The following is a 26271-nucleotide window of genomic DNA, read 5'->3' as shown; positions in this document are numbered from 1 at the left end:
CCCACAGGACAGCAAGAATCAATTAACATGAGACCGATATGACAGGCACACTCTGTTCATTTCTTCAGTAGGTTCACTGGGATTAGTGTTAATAATTGAGCAATAACCTGGTGTGTTTCTGCTCGTCCCTAACAGGAGAACATTCTCATGAGGATCCACTTTCACATCTCTGACGAGACCAAGGAGGACATCTGTACAGCCAAACACTGCATACCGCATCAGAAGTTTGCCATGACACTCTTTGAGCAGGTGAATCTTTAACTTTTGAAGAAAATGGAGAAAATGTACTTACAGTGCTTACAGTGCAAAAGCAAATATTGGGTGGGCATTACACAGGAATTGATAGGATAATAAAAGCAGCACTATGATATTAAAGGTCCCGTTCTTCCTGTGTTTTTGAAGCTTTGATTGTGTTTACAGTGCGCAATATAACATGCATTCATGTTTCACGTGTAAAAAAACCCCCGCTAGATTTTTCACACAATTTACTTATCTGTATACCGCTGTTTCACTGTCCTCAAAACAGGCTGATGTCTACCTTGTTCTATGAAGTCCCTCCTTCAGAAATACGTAACGAGTTCTGATTGTGTAGTTTGTTTAGTGTGTTGTGAATCGACAGCAGCTTAGCTTAGCAGAGCCTTTGAGCCGTAGCTGGCAACTGACGTATTCCTGTGGGCGGAGTTTAGTCAAAAACTCTTATTGACGTCATTCAATCGGGAAGTAAAGGGCTGTAGTCCAAACCGGACGTTCGCTGTAGGGTTTGAAAGGGGAATTCTGTTAAAGAAAATATATCGCCTGGTACTGAACTTTAAGCTTTATAATTTTGCAGGTATTATTTATGCTCTAACAGCAACATTACACACTAACTAAAGTTTGAAAAATGGGATCAGGAAGAACGTGACCTTTTATAGCCTGCTCTGCCTTCATGTTTTTCCTTTGTGATATTATGCACTGATGCCTCTAGAGGCATGTTTTTGAAAGTAAATATTAATATCATAATGTCTATTTTTTTAGTGTTTAATATGTAGTCCATTTATACTGACAGACTTGTTTAAAAGGTATAATTTTCTTTCTCATTTAAGTGTGTGTGCAGCAATTGTGGAGCCTCTTCAGACCCCTTGCCCTTCATTCAGATGGTCCACTACATCTCTACCACCTCTCTGTGGTGAGCACATCTCTACAATACATGCATACACACACATACACACAAGTGAGTGTTGCACAAACATAAAAAAACCATAAACACACAAAACCATAAAGTAATTTTGAAAACTGACACTGAAAGGGATCATGCTGTGTGCAGAACAGGAAACACTGTGCCGTGCGCTCTTCTCCAGCTGAGCAAATTAGTTCCCTGCCACATCAAACACAGGAAAATCCATGAAAACACACGAGATTCCCTCAATGGCCGATAGCACATGGCAACAGCCAGCTTTAATATTACCGTGAGTCTCCTGGACACCATTGCCACTGCTCTGGTTGATAACCTGTTAGTTTCAGAGCAGACCAACTCACCCAGAATCCCTGCAGTCAAACTTCGTCAACATCTGCTTTCAGACCTGCGCAGTTGCAGACGCCCTCTCGATTACCTTTTCGGCAGGCTGGGTGCACGGGGCTGTGAACAAGCACTAGTAGGAACAACAGCGATCATGAATATTCCCGCATGTGGCTTAGTGATTACGTAGGCATTTTATGATAATAGCTGACATTGCAGTATCATTTTATTTCTGTCAAGGCCGTTGACTCCATATGTCACTGACTCACTGCACATGAGGCCTGCCATTGTCCCATGGCAAATATTACAAAGCTGTTTTTATGGATTCAACACTCAAATTAAAGAAGAGGGCATATGTATAGTGAAGCAGTTAGCAAAGAGAGGCTCCGAGCTAATGCGATTCTACCATGGGGTATTCGTAAGCTTGATGCAAAGTGGAAGAAAAATCATTTTAAAATGCAGCCTTGAGTGGGTTATCCCTCTTATAAAATATGAATGTGATGAGATGCCATTGTTCAATAAAAAGCTCAAATAATAAACTTGAAATTTGAATGTCACTGAATAAGAGTTATTACTGTATGTTTAATATGTTGTGTTTCTTTGGGAGGCGTTATAAGGCACACATACACATAAGAGTGCATCTAGGTGACATTGTGACATTGGCATGGCTGAGAGCTGGCTGTGCTGTGATATTGCCCTGAGCGGTATTGTTGTGTCTTTGTGGTACAATGCGCTCTGCTGCAAAAATGAGATCAAGATGACCTCAGAAACAAGACAAATACATAGACTACACACAAACACCTCTATCACATCAAGTTATTATAGCAAATTTGCGTTTTTGAATCAGAACCAATAAACAAACACCCTCTGTCTCTGAGAGTTGATGGTTAACCTTATGTTGACTTGATGTGTGTGTTCATCATGCTTCAGTAACCAGGCAGTCCGGATGCTGGAATGCCGGGAGAAACCCACCCCTGACATGTTCGGAGAACTGCTGAGAAACGCCAGCACCGTGGGAGACCTGCGCAACTGCCCGGTTAGCTTTGCCACACACTCTCCTTCATCCAATCATGTGCTAATTAGGCATAATAAAGCCGGTTGACTGTGTGTGTGCGTGTGTGTGTGTGTGTATTGATGTGGCTGTGGTGTTTGTCTGGGGTTGAATGGGGATGTGGCCATTGAGTAATCACGGGGTCAAAACAGGATGCAATCAGTGGAATGTAAATTTATCTCATGGCCCTGAGGACAACAGACGTTTTACACAAAAGCACACATTTGTTTTCATGTCAAATTAGGGCATTGCCTTGGATAACAGACAACACTATCATGGGATATTGTGCTTAATCTGTTTACTAGTATAAAAAAATTTGTGATATCAAAGTAAAGCAAGTTATTTTAAGTAAATTATAAAGAGACTGGGCACTAAAACTTTATCTTGACTTTTAAGGGTTCTGATGCCACTGATGTTCATAAACAAACACATACATATAGAGTCAGGCTGCTTATGCATTTAACCTTACATACTTGATGATGCGCATATGTTAGAGGTTTAGCAGGGAGAATGGAAATAATTTTTGTATATGTGTTTCATTAAGTACCAGTATGAGGAAAAACCTTTTGTCGTCTACAGGGTAACTGTGGAGAGAAGCTCCGTATTCGACGTGTACTGATGAATTCCCCAGAAATCATCACCATTGGCTTGGTGTGGGACTCGGACCACTCTGACCTGGCTGAAGACGTCATCCATAGCTTGGGCACCGTTCTGCGACTTGGAGATGTAAGACAGATTCAGTGCCATTGATATAAATAAATTGGTGGATAGATGAAACCTTTTGGTTTTGTCAATGAGTGCCTATTGAGTGGGACACCTTGGCAAAGATGAACAGACAGTTCGAGGGACAGATGCTTGTTTGATCTGCATAAACTGGAGCACTTTACTGCAATTCTGTGACTGAAATCACTAAACAGTGCATGTTTTGATACGGTTTAGGGTCATTAGCAGGGAGTCAATCTTGTTGAGTCTAGAAATATGACTCGCATGCTTAGCAGGAACAGTATGTCACTGAGGTCAGCCTTGCTTATATATTGATACTTATGGGTGTCATAAGTTCACATGGGTCCTGACTTCACCATTATGTTAGGAAATCTGTTATCTGTTATTTTTTAAATATGCGTTTATGTGATTTCTCCACTTTTATTTTACTGTAGCTGTTTTACCGAGTGACGGAGGAGAAGGCAAAACAGGCGGAGCTCTACCTGGTTGGTGTGGTCTGTTACTATGGCAAACACTACTCCACTTTCTTCTTCCAGACCAAAAACCGCAAGTGGATTTACTTTGATGACGCTCATGTAAAAGAGGTAACTGTCCTATCCAGTACATTCTGTATTTCCGATACATTTTAAAGACGCAAACAGACGTCAGCGATGAGCTTATCGGTTCGCCGAGGTCATATGTGGGATTGTATTTATAAATTCCCTGTGCTAATATTCCTTGTTTGTTCTGTCCACAGGGTGTTTATGTTAAATCATTAAATGGGATAGAGTGATGTGTTAGCTCTTTAATAAGCACTGCCCCACAGGCTTCCCCGCATGTGGTGGGTGGGTGTGTTTGCTTAACTAGTGCTTGGATGCTGTTTTACATCATTTGACAGCTTGTTGACTCACCACTCAGGAGTGCGTGTTTGTGTGTGCAGGTATATAAACATGTACACATGCCATTAGCACATACCACATTGATAGTTATCGGCGTGCAGTTTGTATATGATGTCACGTAATGGCATATAGACAAGAAGGGCACAGCAATCAAAACAGGTTAAAGTCAATAAGTACTTAACGTATACACAATATCAGTCCAAAGGGCATTGTAAACTGTCTGTATATCAACTGTGTGTAATAGATGTCAGCTGTTTATTACAATTGTGTTGTGTGTTTCTTTGCGCTGTGTGCTGTTCTTTGCTATTATGCAGATAAAATCCTGTAGGTCTAAAACTCGGACTGTAAATCCTGGACAGTTGCATACAAAGCAGCTTGTTCTGTGTGTCTGTAGACTCTGGCAAGCCTATGCTGACCTGCACATGAGCTCTCACAAAAGCCTACTAAAAACAAGGATATCCCACTATTGTTAACAACCCCAGCTGGACAGCGACAGGGCGTGGTTTACAGAGAGACATAGCAGAAGCGCCATGATAGCACACTGCTAACGAACACACACGCACTTAAGCTTAGATTCAAAGTTTTGCGCATGCTTGTCTGTTACTGCGGCCCGTTTGGACATCCTGTGTGTGATTATGGACGGTGTGTAGAGAAGTCACCCATTTGGGAATTCTGGTAAGAAAAGTGTTGAACTTGGGGTTTAGTCTTGGCTTGCTATTTAAGGTCTACGACTAGTATCCAGAACATCCAGAACATTTTTACCTTATTGTGCTTTTATTTAACGTGTGTAGTAGTAACTTTTGGTATGATTTCTGATTTTTGAAAATTTTAGCTTTATTATAGGAAAACGTAATCAAATTTGTGTTTCTCTCTCTCTAACAGATTGGGCCCAAGTGGAAGGATGTGGTGTCCCGGTGTATAAAAGGGCATTACCAGCCGCTACTTCTGCTCTATGCTGACCCCCGGGGGACGCCGGTGTCGGCTCAGGACCTGGCTTCACGCCTAGATCTACACCACTACACTAAAGCATACTACGACAGTGAGGATTCAGGTACTCGTGACACTCTCTTTGGTGTGCCTTGAAAAAGCAATTGTTGTTAATCAAGTATATTAAAAGAGATGACGACATTGTGGCCAGTATGCAACCGCCGAGCACTGTCATGGCAAGCACAATTTAGCATAGCCCAGCACAACTCACATTTTTGCTGAAAATGTAAACGTATTACAATACAATTTCTTCAGTGGTTGGCATCTTTCATATGCATTGCATGTTTTTGCTTTGTCAGGCCGTGAGCCTTCCATTTCCAGTGACACACGGACAGATTCCTCCACTGACAGCTACAGCTATAAACCTTCTCACTCTCATCACGAGTCTATGGCTTCACACTTCTCCTCTGACTCCCAAGGAACCGTCATCTGTAACCCTGACAACGACTCTGCCTCACACAGCAGCCTTGAAACCACAGGTATACCAGGCACACTAAAATATACACAGGTTTGTGCCCTAGAATAGGTAATGTGGCTTTTGGTGAGCTACTATTTAATTTCTTTTGCTTTTTTGTAAAGGTCCTTCATCCGACAACGATCCAGTTCAACGCCACACCCTCCGAAAAGACGGGCTCCTGGACAGGAAAGGAGGGATCTTGGACAGAAAACGCAGTGCCAGCAGGCCGCGGAAATTTGAGGGCCGTAGTGATTTAAGAAGTCGATCCTCTAAGACAGATGAGGTGCTGTCTGCTGGCTACCACAGTGAAGGTATTCAATTAACTTTAAAGCTGTGCTAAGCTGCTAAACTTTCATTCATTAAGCCTGTTGCAATGCATTCTGGGATTTTCCATGAAAGATGTCATGTCTGATGTCTGATGGAGGCCTTGATGATGGCCAAAACGTCATTGATTTTTAAGCTGATGAGTGTTGCACCATTTTTCATTTAGTTTGAATTTTTGGTGGTTGATGGTTGAGCATCTCTTTTGAAAATATTTTTGTCATAAAATATTTAATTTTTTTCTATGAATGCTTCAGATTCTCCCATCCTAGGCAGCTCACTATGAGCAGTTGTGTTATTTTAATAAAACAGAGCATCAATCATAAAATCACAATTACATAGATTAAAAACATTTATTACACGGCTCTCTGGAATGCTTGATTCTGATTGGTCAGTTGAGACATTTGCAGGTTCGTTCTTTTCAAATAATAACCGCTCCAAATTAATAACGCATAGCCGGACTACTTGCACGAGTAAAATCGCTCCGCGCCAATAAAGATCAATAAGATCTTTATCTGTTTGGCGCCATCTTGTGACAAACACTGGACAACCACGACAAGACACAGACAGCTTACTGAGACTGAACTTGCCAAAATAGAGCATGACAGCTACGAAGCCAACACACACAAAAATACAGAATGGGCATTAAAACTTCTCAAAGACTGGTTAAAAGAGAAAAAATGGAGACAGACAAGTATGAATCAGAGGATCTTAATAAGGTATTACGATCATTTTATGCATCTGTGCAAAGTTTCGCGGAAGGATAAAAATGTTAATTTAAAACAAATATGCCAATAAAATGTTTAAAATTCATATTCATGTCCAGTTTTTTTCTTATGTGGCAAGTAGCCGTGTAATAAGCGGGATAATGTAGAGGCAGCCGGTAGTTATTGGGAAATAAGCCCCTTCAGTGTGATACAAGACCCTCCGCGAAGATCACACTGTCGGGGCTTATTTCCCAATAACTACCGGCTGCCTCTACATTATCCCTTACATATCAAGTCATAAGTGGCTCAAGAAACATTGTGGACAGTAAATGCAAACAGCATTAGTCACCACCATAGCTTGTACTGTGTATGTACAGTAAGATAATGTGCTTTTAGGTTATGTAAATATAACTTTCCCCATTCTCTGTTTTTGTGATTCTCTCTCTTTCTCCTTTGCAGGCGAGACTTTAAAAGAACAGCAGGTTCCTCGTTCCCTACCTAAGCCTAGCTCCAGCAGACTCAGAGACTTTAAGGAGACCATGAGCAACATTATCCATAACCGGCCACTTTCTGCATCATCTTCGAGCTCCGTGGGCCCGCCTGACTCCACCGCCAAGCCCCGGGACTGGGAAGCAGACAGCACCAGCAGCGAGTCCAAGTCCAGCTCGTCAGGCGGACGCTATCGGCCACCATGGAAACCTCGTCGTGAGACCCTTAATATCGACAGCATCTTCAGTAGAGAAAGGCGAAAACAGCATGGGTACACCCCTCTGGGAGCTCTGCTGTCTGAAGACAGTGACCCTCAGGGGGAGTTGTCCGACTCCGTGGAGCAGACCACTTTTCGAAGCCTGCCAGGACCCCTAAGAAGAGCGTCAGAGCAACCTCCACGGCTCATCCAGAGGATGGAGAGCGGCTATGAGAGCAGTGAGAGGAACAGCAACAGCCCTGTCAGTCTCGACATGCCGGTCAGTGAGGGCACCAGTAATGGCACGCACAGGTATTTGTTGTATAATTACTGTAATGCACAGATTTGAGTAATGTATTGTTTATAATTGCTTTAAAAAAGGCACCTTGATTAAATACCACTGTGTTTAATAAAATGTACTGTTTGCATAATTAAATTATCAGAACAAACAGTTCTTCAACATTATGATAACAAAAAGTATGCAACTGTAACCATATTAGTAAGGATATTTCTTTTCTGCAGCTTACGAGATGCAGGGTTAAAAAAGCCTCCAGCTGATGTGAACCCATCATGGAAGACTGTCACCAAATCCAAGAGCAGCAGCTCCCTATTGCAGGATGTCAAAGCGTCAGTCAAGGGCAGCAGTCACATGAGTTTAGGTGTGTACAGTATGACCATGTGTTTATACTCATCATTCAGCTATCATGGGGGTGTGTTTTTTTTCTTCTTACCTAATAGTGTGAGTCATTATTTCCGAATGTGTAAATGTAAGTGTGCAGCACTGTCCTGAGTTTTCAGTGTATGGACATAATATAATGAGCAAGCAGTATTGGGTGTTATTTAGCAGAATTCGTTCTGCTAATCATCCTGGTACACCCTGTTCCTTTTCTTAGTAATGTTATCTCTGTGTACCTTCTATATAAACTGAGGAACATGAGCTATACAGAACTGTCATCTGCTCTGCCTGTTTGTGTTTCTTTGTGTGACTCAATGATGTTTTATCAATAAGGGTGTCACAATTTCGATTTTAAATCGAAATCGATCGAAATTAAGTCAACACTTCGAACTAAATAATGATGTTGTCGATGCTGCCACGCCCCATGCCACGGCCGGTCTTCTTGCCAAGCGGGAAAAAAAACACATGTTGAGTGCTGCGAGTCAACCTTCTCTAACTTTGCTAGCTATATCCAGTTAAAAGATAGCATGGCAGATGCAGGAGACACCACGCCAGCTGGTCTTTACCCTTTAATCGGAAACAAAAAAAGCATGCGCCTCCCGCCATCAGTTAAACTCAATCTGAGCACGCACGCGTGCACAGCAGAACGGCGTCTGTGACAGGACCTGTCATTTCTCTGAACTGAGATCTGTTTAAGTTTCACAACAACTTATTTCAGTTGTGAAAACGGTATTAAACATGACTTATTTGGGTATACAATCTCATCTGACGGTAATAAAAGCGCGTTTTTAAGGTGCAAAGTACTGACAGATGTTCATCTGACAGGAAGTTTAGTTTTATCAGGTATGTGCGTGTACCATATTTTTCCACTGGCAGCACGACTAACATGGCAGGGCATCTCCGGGTTTAAGGTCAAATATTATATTTTATAAAAGTCTAGTCTAAAAATGTCATAGCAACCTGTTCTTTAAAAAAAAGTAAAAATCTAGAATCGAATCGTGTTCGAATTCGAGAATCGTGACAACCCTATTTATTACCACCTAACATTTTATCAAATTAATATAAAAACTGTATCTCTGGCTGTATTTACACCCCAAGACTTAGCGTAGTAATCTGATAGTTTGACTGTGTGCCTAGGAAAAGGGTGCACTTCCTAGGGAACATGGGAAACTGATCAAGTGTAGCTTAAAATATGCACTGCAAGTGTTTTTAGCATTTATACAGGAGTGATGCTTGTTGGTTGATGTCAGCTGTCCTGTAGGAAACATTGCTCTGTGCATAAATGCATAAATGACAGGTCAACTAAAACCTGTGTAAAAGCAATTAGATAATTCAGTTCATGACTACTCTTGCATGTAATTTTTTTAATAAAATATTAAAGTACTTATGCACCAGATCTGAATTGGATGTGAGTGTTTAGATTTAGATCATGTGACCAGATATGAGAAGTAATTAAAGATTTAGAATCACATTTCAGAAACGCCTAAAGCCTAAAATCAGGTCACAGACGTCATGTTTTGTGCGTTTTACCTGCATGCAAGAAGATCCAATCTGTGTACCAGTTGTTAGTGAAAACTGGTTGACAGTGTAAACGTAGACTTATCTCATGATAATCATGATCACAGATTGTTTTCCTGATAACTTCATGTTTGTTTGTGCACCGCAGCGGGTGGGGGCCGCAGTGAACTCGATGAGCTGCAGGAAGAAGTCGCTCGCAGGGCGAGGGAGCAAGAGATGCAGAGACTAAAGGAAAAGGAGAAAGAGGCAGCCATGGGCTTCAATCCCAGACCCAGCAAGTTCATGGATCTGGATGAACTCCAGAGCCAAGGTAAGGCCTGAGTTGTTGCTGTGTTATGGCCACAAGGGAACAGGGAGTGGCTTTGTCTCTTAATTTTTTCGGTTTCTTCTGTGGCTTAACCTTTGGGGCTTGGTACTGCAAGAGTGTCTGTGGGTTGCATGTGTAAAACGCAGGTGTGCTGGTATCTGTGCTGAAAAGTGCTGCGCTGTGCTATCTGTCACCTGCAGGGAAAGGGGAAGGCTTTGAGAGGTGTGTGTTGGAGGCAGAGTCTCTTTTAGACCAGTCTCTGAGGCTGGAGCAGGCGGGAGAGGTGGCTACCGCTCTGTCTGTGGTTAATGAAGCTATGTGTAAGTAATCCTGCCCTCAACCTGCTGCCTGCTATCACTGATACCACTTGTATGTTTGTATGCGTGTTTATACGTGAGTATGTCTAAGACCAGGGGCCGGTTGCATAAACCTTTAAGACTAGTCTTAAAAGTAGCCATGAATTTTTTTCTTCAAGACTGATCATAACTGTTTTAAGTATGTTACATAGAAAGGTAGATTGGTCTAATTTAAATCCAAATAATAAGACTGATTAGCCCTAACTAATTGCTAGTTAGTCAGAATCATTCTTAAGACACAGTCTTAAAGTCACGGCTATGTTTATGCAACCGGCCACTGATCTCTGTGTGTGTATAGAGACTCTGATGCAGTATGTACATTCCAGATCACACATTTATCCTATATTGATGTTTGTATTCAGATGTGATTTAACGGTCAACCCAAGTAGTAGTTTTGATCTATCTAGCTTAAGTCATGGATGGCAAGATGTTAATTTCACTGCTGTTTCTAGCGGTAGGTTTATAGACGGTTTCAGTGGCAACAACAAAGTGCTTTTGTGGCTCAAACTTAAAGCGATACTTCAGTGTACAATGAAAATTACCCCTTGATTTTCTTCCCCTCAAGCCATGCTAAAATTACATGATTGTCTTTATTTCAGACGAACACAATTAAAGTTATTTAAGTCCTTGCTCTTCCAAGCTTTATAGTGGTAGACAACAGGGACCTGGGGTCTCATTTATAAATGTACAGCTATGTTCACATTTATAAAAACTTTTTTTTTATGTGGAAAAGGTCTGAGCAGACATGTGCACTGTTGCTTGTCCGATTGCTGCAGGTTTTTGGAAATATAAGCCATTTAGTTTATTTATAAAGCACATTTAAACATGGCCGCTGGCCAACCAAAGTGCTGTACAGATAAAAACAATAAATACACAATAAACAATAAAATAATAAATAAGCAAAAATCTGTTAAGGTAAATAAGCCATCATACAATAAAAAAAAACATTTCTTATTAATTTACTCGAAGGTAGCATGAAACAGATGGGTTTGGATAAGAGCAGGACATACAGAGCAGAACATTGTCAGAGACTTTGTACAGCCTCGTACACACTGCAAAGTACTTTCGGGAGTGACAACCGCATTTAAATGCGGGAGTGAATCCCCTAAATGTTTGTTTCATGTCTGTACAGAACAAGACTCACTCCTGAAAATGTGATGATTGACAGAGAAAACCAATGTTCTGGCATCTCGCGTGCTCATCACTCACAGCTTTGACCAAAATAATTTAACAGCATTATGTTTTGCAATAAACCTCCGTCTTGGCGTTGTGTATTGTACGCATTTGTAAGGCTGCTCCACAGCGCGCTATCTTGCAGTGTTGCCAGGTCCTCGTCTTTTTTGTACTTATACCATTTTGGTGCTTAACCGTTTATGGCTTTTGACTCAAGAAGCAATCAAGTTTTTGGTGTTATTAAAGTGTGAACATGCCAGTACAAATATTTTGATCTATGAGATTTACTTCGGATTTATTTCGGTTTATTATTGGATTTTCTTGTTCGCTGTTTTTTTGTGCAAGATCTGGCAACACTAGTCAGCAAACGCTCGTGCCTCTGTTTTTTCTGCACCGCACATACAGAAGATTTTTCCCCCTTCTAGGAATTAATTTTTTCATGAAGAAAGACCTGTCATTTCCATGATGCACATTTAAACACTTTATTAACTACTAGTTGTTCAGTTGGGTTAAGTACTACACACTATGCAGAGTTTCTGCAAATGCGGTTGTCACTACCTGCATTTTGCGGGTGTTAATTCGGTTGTAGTCAGTCACGCAAATTACTGAACTGTGTGTACAGAACAGAATGAAGCATTAAAATGTAAAATGACAACCGAATTTATATGGCGTGTACGGGACCATCATAAACTAACCAATTGCGGGACTCCCCCTTGTCCACTGGCTCCTCCTGAGATTATTTCTATGCAGACCTCGTAATGCCACATTTTTTGAAGGTGTGCCTCCTCTAAAAGTGTCCAGGTGAAACAGTATACCATTTTTATTTACCCGTCAGGGTGGCCGGTATCTAAAACGAGTTAACCCGCCACGACAAAATCGACAAAATCACCCGCATTTGGCTGGTGCTAATTTCCATCCCTGATGTAGGAGCTTAGACAAATACTGATTTATAAACCAGAAGGAGAATTTTTAATCTTGAAGCCAATGCAAAGATTTCATCAGCGGGGTGACATATTTCCCCTTACCTGTCAGAATCTTGCCATTCTTCATTATAAGCCATTCATTCTACTTGAAAAGGGTTTGACCATTTACAGGAGCTCTTTAAGATGTCAATCACATTAATTGGGCATCGTTTAAAGGCGGAGATCTGAAATTGCTCAAGTTGAAGAACATTTGCGATTTATAGATTTCACATCTGAAAGAAAGGCGTACATGCGTTTTCTGTGCATACGTTTGTTCTATGAATCAAATTTAGGATGTTTTTTTAGCAGCATTTTATAAATGAGGCCCCAGGGAACAACTTCTGACTTTGAAGCTCAAAGAAGTGCATCCATCTTTCACAGACGTAGTCCAAATGCTCCAGGGGGTTAATAAAGATCTTCTAAGAGAAATCAATGCGTTTTTGTAAGACCTTAATAAACTACAATAACTAGCTATTTTTTTCAGTAAGAAAGCTGCTTTGCAGAACATGCAATGTTTGCAGCTCTTTAGGTCACGATTATGTTTACAAAATATATTTTATTAAATACATAGTTCACCCAAATATGAAAACCGCTTTCATAATTTACAATAAAAATCTCTCATAACTTTAATAATTTCACTAAGCAATAATTTACAGAGATAAGATCATGGTGACATGTCGATAACTTAGAATCTTAATGGTTCCTGTATGTCTCATGCTAGTCATGCAAAAACCATTGAGTACCCATGTATTTCAACTTCGTGCACTGTTGCCGTGGATACATGATGTATTGATTGCTAAATAAGATCAAAATATGCCCAACTGCTGAGTGCTGGTTTTTTCTAACCACAATTCTGTATTGATCAATCACTTTACAGGACCAAAGCTGTCCATTCTATAAACGTGAATAAAAAATGTCTGTCTCTTTGTTTGTGATCAGTGTGGCACCCTGTCTACACCAGACATGACACGTTGAAAGCATGTGTGCATTTTATGTATGCGTGTCTGTCTTTTACTTTTGTAAGCACCCTTAGGTTTGTCACACATGGGGTGCTCACATGCACAAACACACACATGTGCACAACTATCATGGCTTGTGTTTTATCTGAACCTTTTCTCCTCACCTTCCTTCACAAATTTTCCAGAGCCTTTGAAGCTTAAGTATTAGATTTGGGAAGATTGCAGCTCTTATCACAGTGAAAGTATTGTCGATCCCAATAATTATGCATTTCTTCTATAGTGAGACGCGAAGTTAGGCTCGGCTAGTTTGCATTTTTTTTTAACTTCCGTGGCTGAAATACAACTCATTTTTTTAATTAAGTCATTATGATTTTATCATCATTGAGTTTTGTTAGGATTTAACTAGTTTCCACATCCTACCCTATTTGTGTGATCCTTCCTCTAAACCTTCATAATTTAATCACACATCCATTTCATTTCAGTTCTGTGTGTTTGCATGTGCGCCATGACTCGTCACTTTATTTTCTTCATTTGTTTCATTTTTCTTTTGCTTTTTTTGTTTTGTTTTGTTTGCGTTGTAGCTAAACTCAGGCATACCTTGCATGAGAGCAGCGCTAACACTCAGGGCAGGATGCAAAAGTGCATGAGGAGAGCACGAGGTGTTCAGCAACGCTTGCAGCAGAAGCAACTGGAAGAAGAGAAGATGCAGAAACAGCCTCTCAGGTACCTGCTGCTGGCTGCAGTTGTACATGTATGTGTGTGCTCCAGGAAACCTGCACACAGGATCCGCAAACATACATTTTGCTTAAAATTGTTGAGTGCTTGTGTACGTTGATCAGGTTAATGTCACTTTTTTTTTTTAGCTGCATGGGTAAAGTCACACTAATGTGTACAGAGGCTAATCAGACTTTGGTTGTTCTGGAAGTCTGTATGATGCTTGGCCATGCCTCTGAATTTTGGTAGGTTTGCTTTATTTGCATGAAACTGACTTGGGTTTTTAACTTTTTGCATACAGTGACCAGCCTGTCCCGGTCCCAGTACTTCTGACAAATGTTAAAGAAGACAATGAGAAGGACATTTCAGAAGATACATTAAGACCACAATCACCTCTTCACATGAAATCTCAGTCTACAATTACCCCAGTTACTGAAGCCCCCAGCAATCCTGATGCGACCCACAATATAGACCCGCACTTACAGGGCAGCGTAGGTAACCTTACTCCCCTCGCTGTTACAGAAAATGGACAACACTTACACACACGGGGTCCCATGACCCTCTCAAACTCTCATTTACAGACTTCTAGCAAACCCAGTTCTGCCACAAAGCCTGTGATTGCAGTGAATGGCTTTGAGGGTCATGTCCAGCCCTCTTCTCAGCCCAACAACACGCCCTGTAGTCCATCTCAATTTAGCAGTCAGCGACCACCAATGTCACAAACCCTAAGTGCCCACCACACAACTATTGTCACTGATAACAGCAATTCTGAGGACAGGCAAGAAAACTCATTACAAAAGGCTCTCTCTCAGACGTATCGACCCCAAAGCCATGTTGCGGATGCCTGTCAAAAATCGAACTCCAGGAACTGGTCTTGCCGTAGTTTGGAGCGACCTGGTCGCCATCCCACTGCAGCTGAGTCCTCGGTGCACTCTCCAGTAGACCTTCGCTCTCCATCTTCCCCCTGTACTCCGTCCCTGTCTTCGGCTCTGGAGCAACGGCCAACTGCCCCCATGCCCGTAGAGCGCTGGGCTGAGAATGTCAATCGATACTACAATTCCCAGAATTCTGCACATTCAGGACGTGGCTCACCGTGTGAAGAGCTGTCTGAGCTGGATTCTCTGTATCAGGCCAGCTTGAAGGCTTCCAGCGTGCCCAGAGCCCCACGAGGTCCCAGCCCTCAGCTTGCCAACAGATCAGGTATTTTGGGGCAAAACTTTTAGGTACTAGTAAACATCTGTAGTTTTCATGTTTTTGTTCATTTGAATAGGCCTGCATTATACTGGGGGGATGCTGACATTGTCATATTTCACTATTGGTGCTTTTCCATTGCATTGTACCCCACAGTTTGGGTCGGGTCAGCTTACTTTTGGGAGCTTTTTCAATGGGTGCAGTGGATAGTAACCAATACTTTTTTTTAGTACAACCTCGGTCGAGGTTCCAAGCGACCCGAGCTGATACCAAAACGAAAACGAAAATGACGCGAAAACACTGTAGATCACTGAATGGTCTGAGAGAATTGTCACTAACAGTGTCATCGCTATAATGTAAAAAATTAGCTTTACCTCTATGCTAATGTGCTGTCTCAAGTAAACCTGTTGTCATCTGTGCTTTGCTGTAAGTTCCCAAACTTCCTGTTATTGATGAAAAACATCCAAATGTTGTGAATCAGGAACACCATACGCTTTTTTTTAAACTTGCAGTTTGTGGCGGCACATTCGTGACGGACACCTCCACATGCTTAAATGCAACTTAATTAAGGCTCAGCGGAGCGTGTCGACCGACGCCACAGGTGTTTGTACAGAAACTGTCATGTGAGAAAGACGCGTGTGTAAACATCTATTTGTGGTGGTCAATTTTAATTTTGTGGCGGACTGAGAAATAAATGAATGTATGGGGATGTACAACGACGCTCTCACATGATGTCACAACAGTAGGCAGCGCAAATATAACGACACGCCTATAGTCCCTCCCACTCCGAAGTGTAACTAACTTTATGGAAAAGCTAACCAAGCCAAATTGAGGTGAGCTGACCCAAACCAAACCGTGGGGTACTATGCAATGGAAAATGCCATAAATTACTTTATAAAGTAAAGCTCTGTTTAACTCTTTCCCTGCCATTGACAAGTTCACATGTCAATTTAGAGAAAACACTTTCCTGCCAATGACGAGTTTTTCCGGCAATCCCTATTTCCGCTATTACCCAACCAGGAAGTATTCCCTTAGGTCAAACAGTTCAAACTCTGTGTATGTTTTGATCATCGCTCTGAATCTGATCTCTATCAAAAGTTTTCACAAAAACGCAATTATATCAGCTTTTTGCTTACCCATATTTGAGAACTGATAAAAAGATAACAAAAAATGTTGGATGAAACTTTTCTTTTAAAGCAGAGGGTGTGTTCTTTAATGTGATATATTGTATGTTTATATATTTAAAAAAAAACATATTCTGGAAGGCATTTAACTTTTGTGAAAATCATAAAAAAATTTGGCACTGGCTGACAAATTTTTTTTTTTAAACGCTGCTGTGGAAAGAGTTAAGAACTTTTGCCTTGCATTTTTTTGTAAAGTTTTGGGATAGCAAATTAGAGAAAAAAGTTGCATAATGGTATTATAAACCTCTTGTTGTCAAGTGACCATTAAAATCATCACATCTGTCACGATGTGAGGTGTTATTGAACATGTGATTTCTCTCTGCTGTTTTTAAATGCCATTCTTATATAGTGTAACACCAGCAAAGACATTAAAAATAATTTTCCTTTCCGGAAATAAATGCTCTGCAATGTGACTATTGCAGATGCATGCATTGCGATGTCTATTCTAAAACAATATATTGTGCAGCCCTAATTTGGATGAACAACACTTGTTAAAAGACCTTGGGACAGTTTCCTGGACAGGTTTTAGATCCAGGACTTAGTTATATTTAGACATTTAATATATGGCACTAATCAGCACTAATATATGTTAAGATACATTAGTATTAGATATTTTTTAATTAAGGCAGCTCAAACATGTTTTTTAGTCTGGGACTAGGATAAGCCCTTACGGGAAACCGTCCCCTTATGTAGATCTTTAAAAGAATTGTGAATGAATTGTGTAATTGTTTCTTTAGGTCCTGCTGCTTTTCGAAAGCACACAGCTGGACTCTCTGCCACAATTGGCCGTTCCAAAACTCCCACAGCAGAGATTGAGAGATCTGCCTATAGGACACCAGCATACAGCAGTAAACCTGTTCAGAAGGTGAGCTAACAAAATTGTAGTGTCTCAGTGGTAAAGAAACATTTAAGATCCCCATCTTTTTGTTTTGGAGCTTCTTGATGGTCAAGTAAATACTAATATTTTGAAAATAATATAATAATACAAAAATATATTTGAGGCAACATATTAAGAGCTTTCCATACAAAACAAAAATTTTATTAATCTAAATGTTAACGAAAATATTTTAATATTGATAAGTTAAATACTGAAACCAAAAAGAGCCCAGAATAAATAGGAACTCCTTCAAAACAGTTTAAAAACATCTGGAGCGATCAAGAAGCTGATTGATAAATGTCAACATTTGCAAATATAAGGGGCAGGATGACTGCTTTAAATGAGGGTTGAATATAATATAATCTTGGTTTAATTTGAATTTTTTAGTCACAACATAATTCCCAAAGTTACATTTTGTTTATTCCTTAGTTTTGATGAGTTTGCTACTATTGATGATAGTGTATGATAAGAAACAAAATATTTTAAAGTATTAAATGAATTAAAATTAAAAGTATTAAAAATAGATCCATTTTACATGTGTATAATAATCATTAGATCAAGTAAAAACTTTCTGATGTGAAACTAATGCGATGTGTTTGTATCTGCATGTAGAATGTGTCTGCTGCAGTCTATGGTGCACGATCACGTGAGGATGAATCATCATACAGTGCTGAAAACCTGCGACGAATTGCTCGCAGTCTCAGTGGGACTGTCATCGGAGGGCGAGCTGACAGCGTTGCCCCATCTCGCAGCTTTGTAAGTGTTGTTATATTGTGCACTCAAAATGCATCAGCAGCATTAAATTTGCTGCAAAATTGCTTTGTTTCAATGTGCATTGAACGTTGCATCATGTTTGTGTAATCTTTTGTGGTCATTTTGAAAGAGGAATACTGCCACCTAGTGTAACTTGTATTTAGCTAGGGCTGCAACATCTAATTTGTTAAATCAGTTTTCTGATACAACAAATTAAATGTAAATTATATTTTAAAAATAACATTTTACAAGCAATAATCAGCATAATCACTGTAAAGGTTTGTTCCTTATAAACTGTATTCTCATAATCTTGACAGTGTTTGAATGTTTAATATATATTTTATTACAAGTTTGTTTCTTGTTGTCTCATTTCTGTCCTTGTCATATTGTTTCTGAGCATGTGTCTTATTTTCTCTCTCATTGATCCATTTCTCTTTTTTGTATGTATATTTTTTTATAAAGGACCCCCCTGTGTCCAGGATACCCAAGCATGTGAACATGCAACCCCCTGCACATCGCTCCAGCACCTCCCTGCATGTTTTACCCCCTCCTTCCCACAATCCTCCTATGTTTGCAAACGACCAATACCTTCACCCAAGCCATCGGCACCCCCCTGCCCCTTCATCACACCTGCACCAGCAGACTATGAGACCTTCTCGTGGACCGTCAGGTAACCATCTCCCCTGTCTACTCATTCATTAATGCCAAAGATTATTTTTTACTGTCTGCATGAACATCTATGATTTTACATTCTGTCTGCTTTGTTGTATAGCTGCCCTAAAACACTTTAAATTTTCTGTTTGACATTGTTTTTCTGCGTATGCTCCCATTATTATGAAAATACAGTTTCAATAACCTTTCCAATACCCTCTGCAGGAGATTGCCACAAGGCCAACAAGTTTCTGGCTGTGCTTGACGGGGGTGAAGCGCTCCCCTATGAAAGCTACCACAACGTGGCACTGAGCTACGGGACACTTCCCAGGGCTCTTCGTAGGTCAACTTCATCTGGACCTTTGGAGCCCTCAGCTGGTCAAGGGTCTCGGAGCTACACGGACACGGCCTACGCTACGCTGTCTCGTTCTCACCGTACCGCGCCGCCGAGCAGAACAGTAGATGGTGTTTACAGACAGCCCCACCAGCAATCCAGTCGTGCTCCTTCAAACACCCCACATTTTGCCCCAGTCCCACAACATTTCAGCCATCACCACTCGCATTTGTCCTTTGAGCCCTCTGCCCAGCCCGTCCGCCTAGATGTGCCCCCAGAGAAAGACTGGATGGCTGGAGACCGCCGGATTGCTTCCAGAGACACTCGTGTCATCCACAGGCCTGCAGAACCTCGAGGTGGGGCCTCCCGTGGCCCTCCTAGTTATCTTTGCTCCTTGTGCAAGAGAAACCCAGCAGAGCCTTCCAGAAGCTACTGTCAGAGCTGCAGAGCCCACGTGAACCACTACAAGATGACCCGCTGATTATACATCACGAAAATAAGTTAAGACGTCCTTCTATGTGTTATTTCTTACTGACTTGGAATTACAGTATAAACCTCTGCACCCATTTTTGGGGGGCTCTTCAGAAAAGAAGAAAAATGTCAGCAACTGCGTCATAAAGCAGGGCAGGCAGTTATCTCTTTGAATCGATGTTTGACCCCAAAAAGAGAGACAATGGTGACGATCTTAGAAATATCCTTGGCTGTGGTGCACCATAAAAAGGTGGCTAGGCTTTTAAACTACACTGGAAAGGGAGCGTTCACTCCCTATATTTTTTATATCTAGAAATGATGGTTCTGCACATCATTTAAGTTCAGAACTGGCCTCGATCTCAGCACAAAGCAGCAGGGGTGCGCACTTTGGCATTTGATGTGTGGTATGACTGCAGTTTAAACCAATTTGAACGTGCACAGCGTGACAAAGACATTGCCTGATGATATATAGTGTCTACTCCATATATGCACAAGTCCTATAAGAACTGTGTTATTTTACTCTCGTTTGAATTAGCATTCCTCTCAAACCTAACTTAGTTGTGTGATTGTAATTTAACTATGTTAACACAAGTTTAGTGCACTTTAGAAGTGTTACGTTAGAAGCGTTCCTCTGTTGTAAATTCTCCCATTATTATGGGAACACAGGTGTTCGTGTGTAACTACTTAATTTAGAGGGCTGTAACGTAAATGTGCATAACTAATCCGAGGTACATCAGATATCTCTCTTGTACCAACAGTCAACTTTACGCAGCCTCATTGGCGTTTGTGTCGATATTTTTGTGTACAGTATTGTTTCGCTTAATAGATGCTCCTAATTGTGATCTTTTTTTATATTTTGTAGTAGCAGCAGCCGTTTCTGATTATTATAGTATATCTTACATTTATTAAGTGCAAAAGTGTTTTCCAGACTTGAGACATAGACGATTAACGGATTAAGTATTCTTTGCAGTGCCTTGGTTTGTGAAAGGCAACATAATTGAGTGTTTGTTTTATCGGTTTACAGCCTTATTATAATAATGCTTATTATAAGAGTGCTAAATTAAGGACTTGCGATTTAATATTTCTCCCACTGGTGGATGAATACATTTAATTTTTTTATTATTATTAATTTCTTGGACACTACGGAGTTAAAACGCAGCTTGCGATCGTTCAGAGTGCAAATGTGCCATTTCATATAGATGAAAGTGTTACTTGCTTATCATAGTAGACACCTGTAAGGGCAGTTTATATCGAAACAGGGCCAAATTTATTAAAGGTTTTCATACATGATCACTGTTTAGAGCATGTTAAATACCTCAACCAATCACATGCTCTTCTTTTTATTTCACTAGAATAGGTTTGCATGTACTATGATTTTGTAAATCAGGACCTAACAGTGAATCAGAGTGCCTCTGCATTAAATTCCCATCCCATTGGGTGATTAATCTGAAGCGGTTTTTGCTAGGCCAATATGCAGTGTAACACTGCCCTGGCAAAACACTGATATGTGACTGAATAACCCTTTCCTTTCTTTATTTCTTTTTTTTTGTGAATTAAAACACAAACAGATATGGCAAAAAAGTAAGGCTGTGTATATAAGTGTGTACAGATTCAGTCTTTGACCTTAAATACAGACAGATTCGGACTTGTTGTAAATGCTGTGCTAGAAATGAATCTTGTATTTTTGCAATAAAGCTATATTGAGCTCCAGTCTGGAGCAGAACGCTGTACTGGTTTTCTGACTGCTTTTTTACAATTTAAAAAGTTAATTTTATGCATATAGTGTGTATATAATCTACATATATATATTTTTTAGTGGTGTATAAAGACCTTACATAGTGAACTGTATTGTTTTAATTATCTCAGGGTGTTTTCACATCTGTAGTTCGGTTCATTGGGTCCAGACCAAAAGCAAAAAAATTATACATTTTAGTTTTGTTAGCAGTTATGGTTCCTTTTTCATACCACACTGATCGCTCTGGTCCTCAGTTGAAACGAACCAAAATTTGGTCATGTGATAAGATCCACATCACTCATTGGCCACATGTCTTTGAATGTATTTCCTAAACTGCTTCTCGATTGGTCAGAATCAACGTGCGGGAAATTTCAACTGAATACTGGAAGTAAACAAAAAGGAGGAAAATACAGCAGACACCATGGAGAGATGACTGCGCGCTGTTATTATGTCCATGGTTGTTATACATAGTTTGTATACAGCACTCTAGACAAACTGTTCATTTCCAGAATTAATCACGGATGCGGCTTGAAAAAAACGTTTTAATGCACTGTAAGCAGTGAAGCCACCAAATTTCTGAGGCTTCGCACCTCCTCGCAACTCCAGGTATGTCCACGATCTGCCACTGGGCTAATAATGCTAAAAGAAACTGTCAACAAACGCTTCCTCATCCTATAATACACAGCGCAGCTGACTACGGCAGCTGGTTTAGTCCAAAAATTGGCAGTACTTTTGCAGTTACGTCAGTTCGATCTCGGATCGTGTTCCAGAGTTCGTTTGAAAGCGTACCTTGGTGTGCACTAGAGTTCGATTGCTGCATTCTCACCTCCCTGAACTCTGGTACGATTCAACCAAACTAAACAAGGCAGGTGTGAAAGCACCCTTAGAACCTTAGAATTGTTTTTATCTACATACACTGCAAATCCCCTAACAGAGAAGTCAACATTTTGTGCCGCCATGTTTCTACGGTAGCCTAAAATAGATAAACTGCTCTACAGAGTCTTACCCCTCGTTCAGACAGCCAGCGACGTTATCGCTGTGTGTCGCCCGTCTCTTTCAATGAGGCGTTTCTAAATCTGCTTGTCATAAACAAATACCATCCACGCCAGAAACTGAAAAGAGAAGGATGACGTGAACTCCACTGCTTTGTTCTCATTGGTAGTCGCTCCTGAAATTCGCTCGACATTTGCATAAAGTTAAACTTTTCTTAACTTTCTCGCATCGCTGGACACGCCCATACGGTCGCCAACGGTCACTTTCGCTCATGTTGCCGGAAGTCGCCCGGTTTCCATTGAAATGAATGAGATCACGTCGCTCTGCTACTGCGGGTCGCTGGTTGTCTGAATGGGGCGCAGACTACGATATCCTTGTCCTGTGGTGTTGACGGTATAAACATGTCTGTCCTGTGGCGGCTACCACGTTTTGAAAGGGAGAGGTGAGCTGTGCACTGAGCAATCTCACCGCTCAATCTACACACAGCACCTTTAAATAAAAAATTGTATGACAGAAAACTGAAACATGAAACTTTAACATTTGTTATATATCCTGTTATCTGAATTGTATTTCAATACTGTACACATTTTGGGGCAGTTTCCCAGACAGAGTTTTGATTAATTTGGTGAGTTTTGGTTTGACTAGTTATATTAGGGCATTTAAGTAGTTTTTACAAACAAACCTTACAAAAAACAATACTGGTATGCATCTTGAGACAAAACAATAGCACAGAAATATGATAAGATATGTCAGTACAAGGTGTTCTGAAGCTCAAACATGCATTTTAATCTGGGACTAGGATAAGCTCTGTCCGGGAAACTGCCCCTTTATATTTGTGTTTGCCGGCAATGTGTGTTTAAGGAAAAGCAAATTAAAGTATGTTAACAATAGAGTATGTAAATTAAGTAACTGTGTACATAATACAAAAGATAATAAGTAGTATTACATAAGAAATTTAAGTTAGTAAAGGTGTGTAAAGATGGGAAGTTGAGGTAGGTGGTAGGAAACGTAAGAAAATAGGTCAGTAAAATCTCATATATCCTTTTATAACTACTGTATTCTACACTGTTTTCCTTCACTCTTATTACTATAAAATGCAGCAGGATGTATGCTGGGACAGATTTTATACCATGCTAACCACTGTTACATTGCAATCGAAAATAGTGTGTTAAAAAGTTGCAAAGCACCATCTTAAGGTCAGGATGTGCCAATTTCAATTTGATGTAAAATGACTTTTGCTGTCTAGATGGAAAAGAGCACAAAGTATTAAGTTTCTTCCTGAAGTCACAAACAACTTTATAGGTCAATAAAATGTTTGCAGATCAAGGTCAAGTTTTGTGACATGTAGTGCCTTTGATGGACAGAGGATTAGGAAACTTGTACTTTTAAAGTGTTTTTGGTGGTAATGTAATCTGTGCTGTTTGATTTATAGTTTATAACATCATGAACCCACGACATTTGCTTGTCTGTACGCTACCAGTTTAGCTACAGGAACGTTAAGATAATTTTGCATATTTTTATCTTTAGGTTGATGTTGCATATAAGTTGTATATGTCTTGTTTTTATTTTGTTTGCTTGAAGGGTTGCACTGGCAGACTGACATCGCAGAAAGTCGTGTTATAGTCATGCAAAATTTGATTAATTTATTTGTGTCCATGGCACGAAATTCAGCATTTTTTGTGTAATTTCTATAAATAGTTTTTCGTGATCGTTGCATGACTTTCTTTTTTGTTTCATTTTATGTATTGTTTTCTTATTGTTTTTTTCCTATTTTCTTACCATTGCTGCTTGGGGTTGGGGTACCCTAACCCCAGCTCCAGGCGTGAATAGTTTTAAAAGCGGGAAAAAAACATGCAGAAACCAATACATAAAAGTACATCCAAACCCCAAATCTAACCCCAAGTGACAATGATTTAAAAATAGGGGAAAAAAGAGAAAACAATACATAAAATGGCATGAAAAAGAAAGTCCTGCCACGGACACAAAAAACTATTGATAGAAACTTGTGCAGGTGACACGAAAAAGACATTCATGCTCAATTAAAGCACTGGAGTATTTAATATAAATGTATTTTTGCATTTATATCACATGACTGCTCTGGCAATGACAACACTAATTGTTTGTGTCTGTAGGATATTAGTTAAATGTGGCAACTCGTTGCTAGAAAGAAACAATCTCTTAAAACCAGTTGCCGTTTATTACAACCTAAACATGCTGCCAATCAAATCGATATCCACATGCTGTACACAACCACCAAATGTGCTGTACAAGGCTTTCAACTTTTCAAGCTTATTTATAATATTTGTCTCCATGTTTGCTGCCAAGCTGCAAATGTTTATAAAGAGGCTGAGCCATTGATCCACCAAACCAGCCAACCGTGGGTCAATATCTCTTAGCCATGTTGCCTTATCCAATCATGTGAAAATGGAAATGTAAGTGGGTCATTCTGAGGGCATTTCTCATCCCAATGGGTCACCTGATTACAAAGCAGCAGTAAAACCTTTTAAAGGTTTTAAAGTAAAAACCTTCATGGTGTCATTTGGTACATCTGTCCAACTAAATTAAAAATCAGAACATCCCTATCTTTTATCATAATCTGCAAAACTACCCTGTAAGTAGCCTGATCAACAGAAATGTGCTTGTAGTTTTCTTTGTTTTTTGAACTCTAACTGGACTCTTGGTGATGTTGGTTTTAAAACACTGTGTTTTCCTTCCCTATGTGATGGATTTTGGTTCTGAAAGCCCTCCATTTTACATTACTTATAAAGATTTAATGAGCATCAATCTAATCGCTATGGGAAATCTTCATTTCAATAAAATGCAAAGTGGGTTAAATCAACTATTATATGATTATGGACCAAGAAGGGGAAATATGTCATGTCTGGAGAGTTAAGTCATATATTATCTGTATGGCGAAGAAAGAAACAAACTTTTTTATCAACAGGACTGGAAAGTGAAAAGGTTTTAACCTATTTTTGAGTAATATTAGCTGCACGCCAGAGCTTGTTTCATTTATATTTGTACAGGAAATAGGAGTTTGCTTTGTTGTTTGCTCTCTGATTCACAGTATATTCAGGTAGACAAAAAGGTTCAATACAGTTGGATAAAATGCACAGCACTTGAAATTTAAACTAAATTACTCCACAGATGATTGGACGTTTTCCATTATTGTGAACAAATAAATCTGTTCACAAGGTTGTTTGCTCTTTCATTCATTTCTGCTATTTACAGGAGAACATTTGGTTCCTGACCTCATGTTTTATAATGGCAGCTTTTAACTAATTCTTTAAAGCCATTCGAGTTTCCTTTTACTGTGCAAAACTAAAGAGTCCAAAGAGTCTTTTAAATCATCACACCTTCTGAAGAGAAAACATGTTGCTATATTTATCTATAAAGGTCAAGCATGTTTGTGAAAGATAGTTTTTACTTCAAAAAATAAAGCCATTTACAATAATTTCCTCCATGTGCAACAAGTGGATCATTGTCGTTTGTAGCTTAGTTAAAAAGATATTTATATTTGAATAGTTTATAGTTAATTTTCACTTATCTTATAATCTTATATAATAACATTACAAAGGGATTTCTTTAAATCAGACAATGGGACTTGAACACACCATCATAGGTGCCACCAATTGAATACTTGGTCTTTGTTGTAAATGTCTCTTTGTGAATGTCTCATAAAATTTCTCAGCTTTTATATGTGATTTGGGACAGTCATATTTGTACACTGTATGTGATATTTTGTCTGGAATGGCTGTTGAATTTTTCATTTTTGGAGAATAATCGGCCTGGTTTTTCCACTAGATTTGTCATTGATGCAGGTGCCCACACTAATCCCATACATCCACAGTGTCTGACCGCTTTTCAAGATTAATGTAACAAAACAGACTGTCATCAATTCACAGGTCAGTTGAGATTTTATTTTGGCTTTATAAATCAACACTTTTGAAGATTGGAGTATGGTCAGATATCCCAGCATAATTCATCTTTCACATGAAATACTGCAAATGATTTGGTATCAGTGCCTCAAGTTGTGGCCTAGATTAATGTTTTGCATGCAAAGGCAGGAACTGTATGTGGCTGATTCTGGCCAGTGCCATTCAGTCAAAATAA

At 39.8% G+C, this 26271-nt stretch overlaps 1 protein-coding gene across 12 annotated transcripts in view; it reads left to right on the top strand.

The window, feature by feature from the left end:
• usp54a (ubiquitin specific peptidase 54a) overlaps positions 1–21158 on the top strand; it is a 45780-nt gene extending 24622 nt beyond the window's left edge. For 7 of the 12 annotated variants that reach the window (XM_065296878.2, XM_073812804.1, XM_065296879.2 and 4 more), the window contains 18 exons: positions 136–249; positions 1083–1165; positions 2426–2531; positions 3126–3272; positions 3704–3853; positions 5030–5198; positions 5434–5613; positions 5714–5902; positions 7079–7616; positions 7827–7963; positions 9644–9808; positions 10006–10125; positions 13837–13978; positions 14271–15169; positions 17082–17209; positions 17834–17977; positions 18437–18644; positions 18851–21158. In XM_065296878.2, coding sequence (XP_065152950.1) covers positions 136–249; positions 1083–1165; positions 2426–2531; positions 3126–3272; positions 3704–3853; positions 5030–5198; positions 5434–5613; positions 5714–5902; positions 7079–7616; positions 7827–7963; positions 9644–9808; positions 10006–10125; positions 13837–13978; positions 14271–15169; positions 17082–17209; positions 17834–17977; positions 18437–18644; positions 18851–19440 — 4209 coding nt within the window. In that variant the 3' untranslated portion in view covers positions 19441–21158. Of the gene's footprint in view, positions 1–135; positions 250–1082; positions 1166–2425; positions 2532–3125; positions 3273–3703; positions 3854–5029; positions 5199–5433; positions 5614–5713; positions 5903–7078; positions 7617–7826; positions 7964–9643; positions 9809–10005; positions 10126–13836; positions 13979–14270; positions 15170–17081; positions 17210–17833; positions 17978–18436; positions 18645–18850 lie in introns of those variants that run through there. The other 5 variants (XM_065296880.2, XM_073812806.1, XM_073812807.1 and 2 more) reach the window with 5 other exon arrangements.
• The last annotated feature ends 5113 nt before the right edge of the window (positions 21159–26271 follow it).

The sequence above is a fragment of the Paramisgurnus dabryanus genome, chromosome 20 (assembly GCF_030506205.2).
Source record: "Paramisgurnus dabryanus chromosome 20, PD_genome_1.1, whole genome shotgun sequence".
In the NCBI taxonomy this organism is placed as follows: domain Eukaryota; kingdom Metazoa; phylum Chordata; class Actinopteri; order Cypriniformes; family Cobitidae; genus Paramisgurnus; species Paramisgurnus dabryanus.
This window is presented reverse-complemented; position numbering and strand designations above follow the sequence as displayed.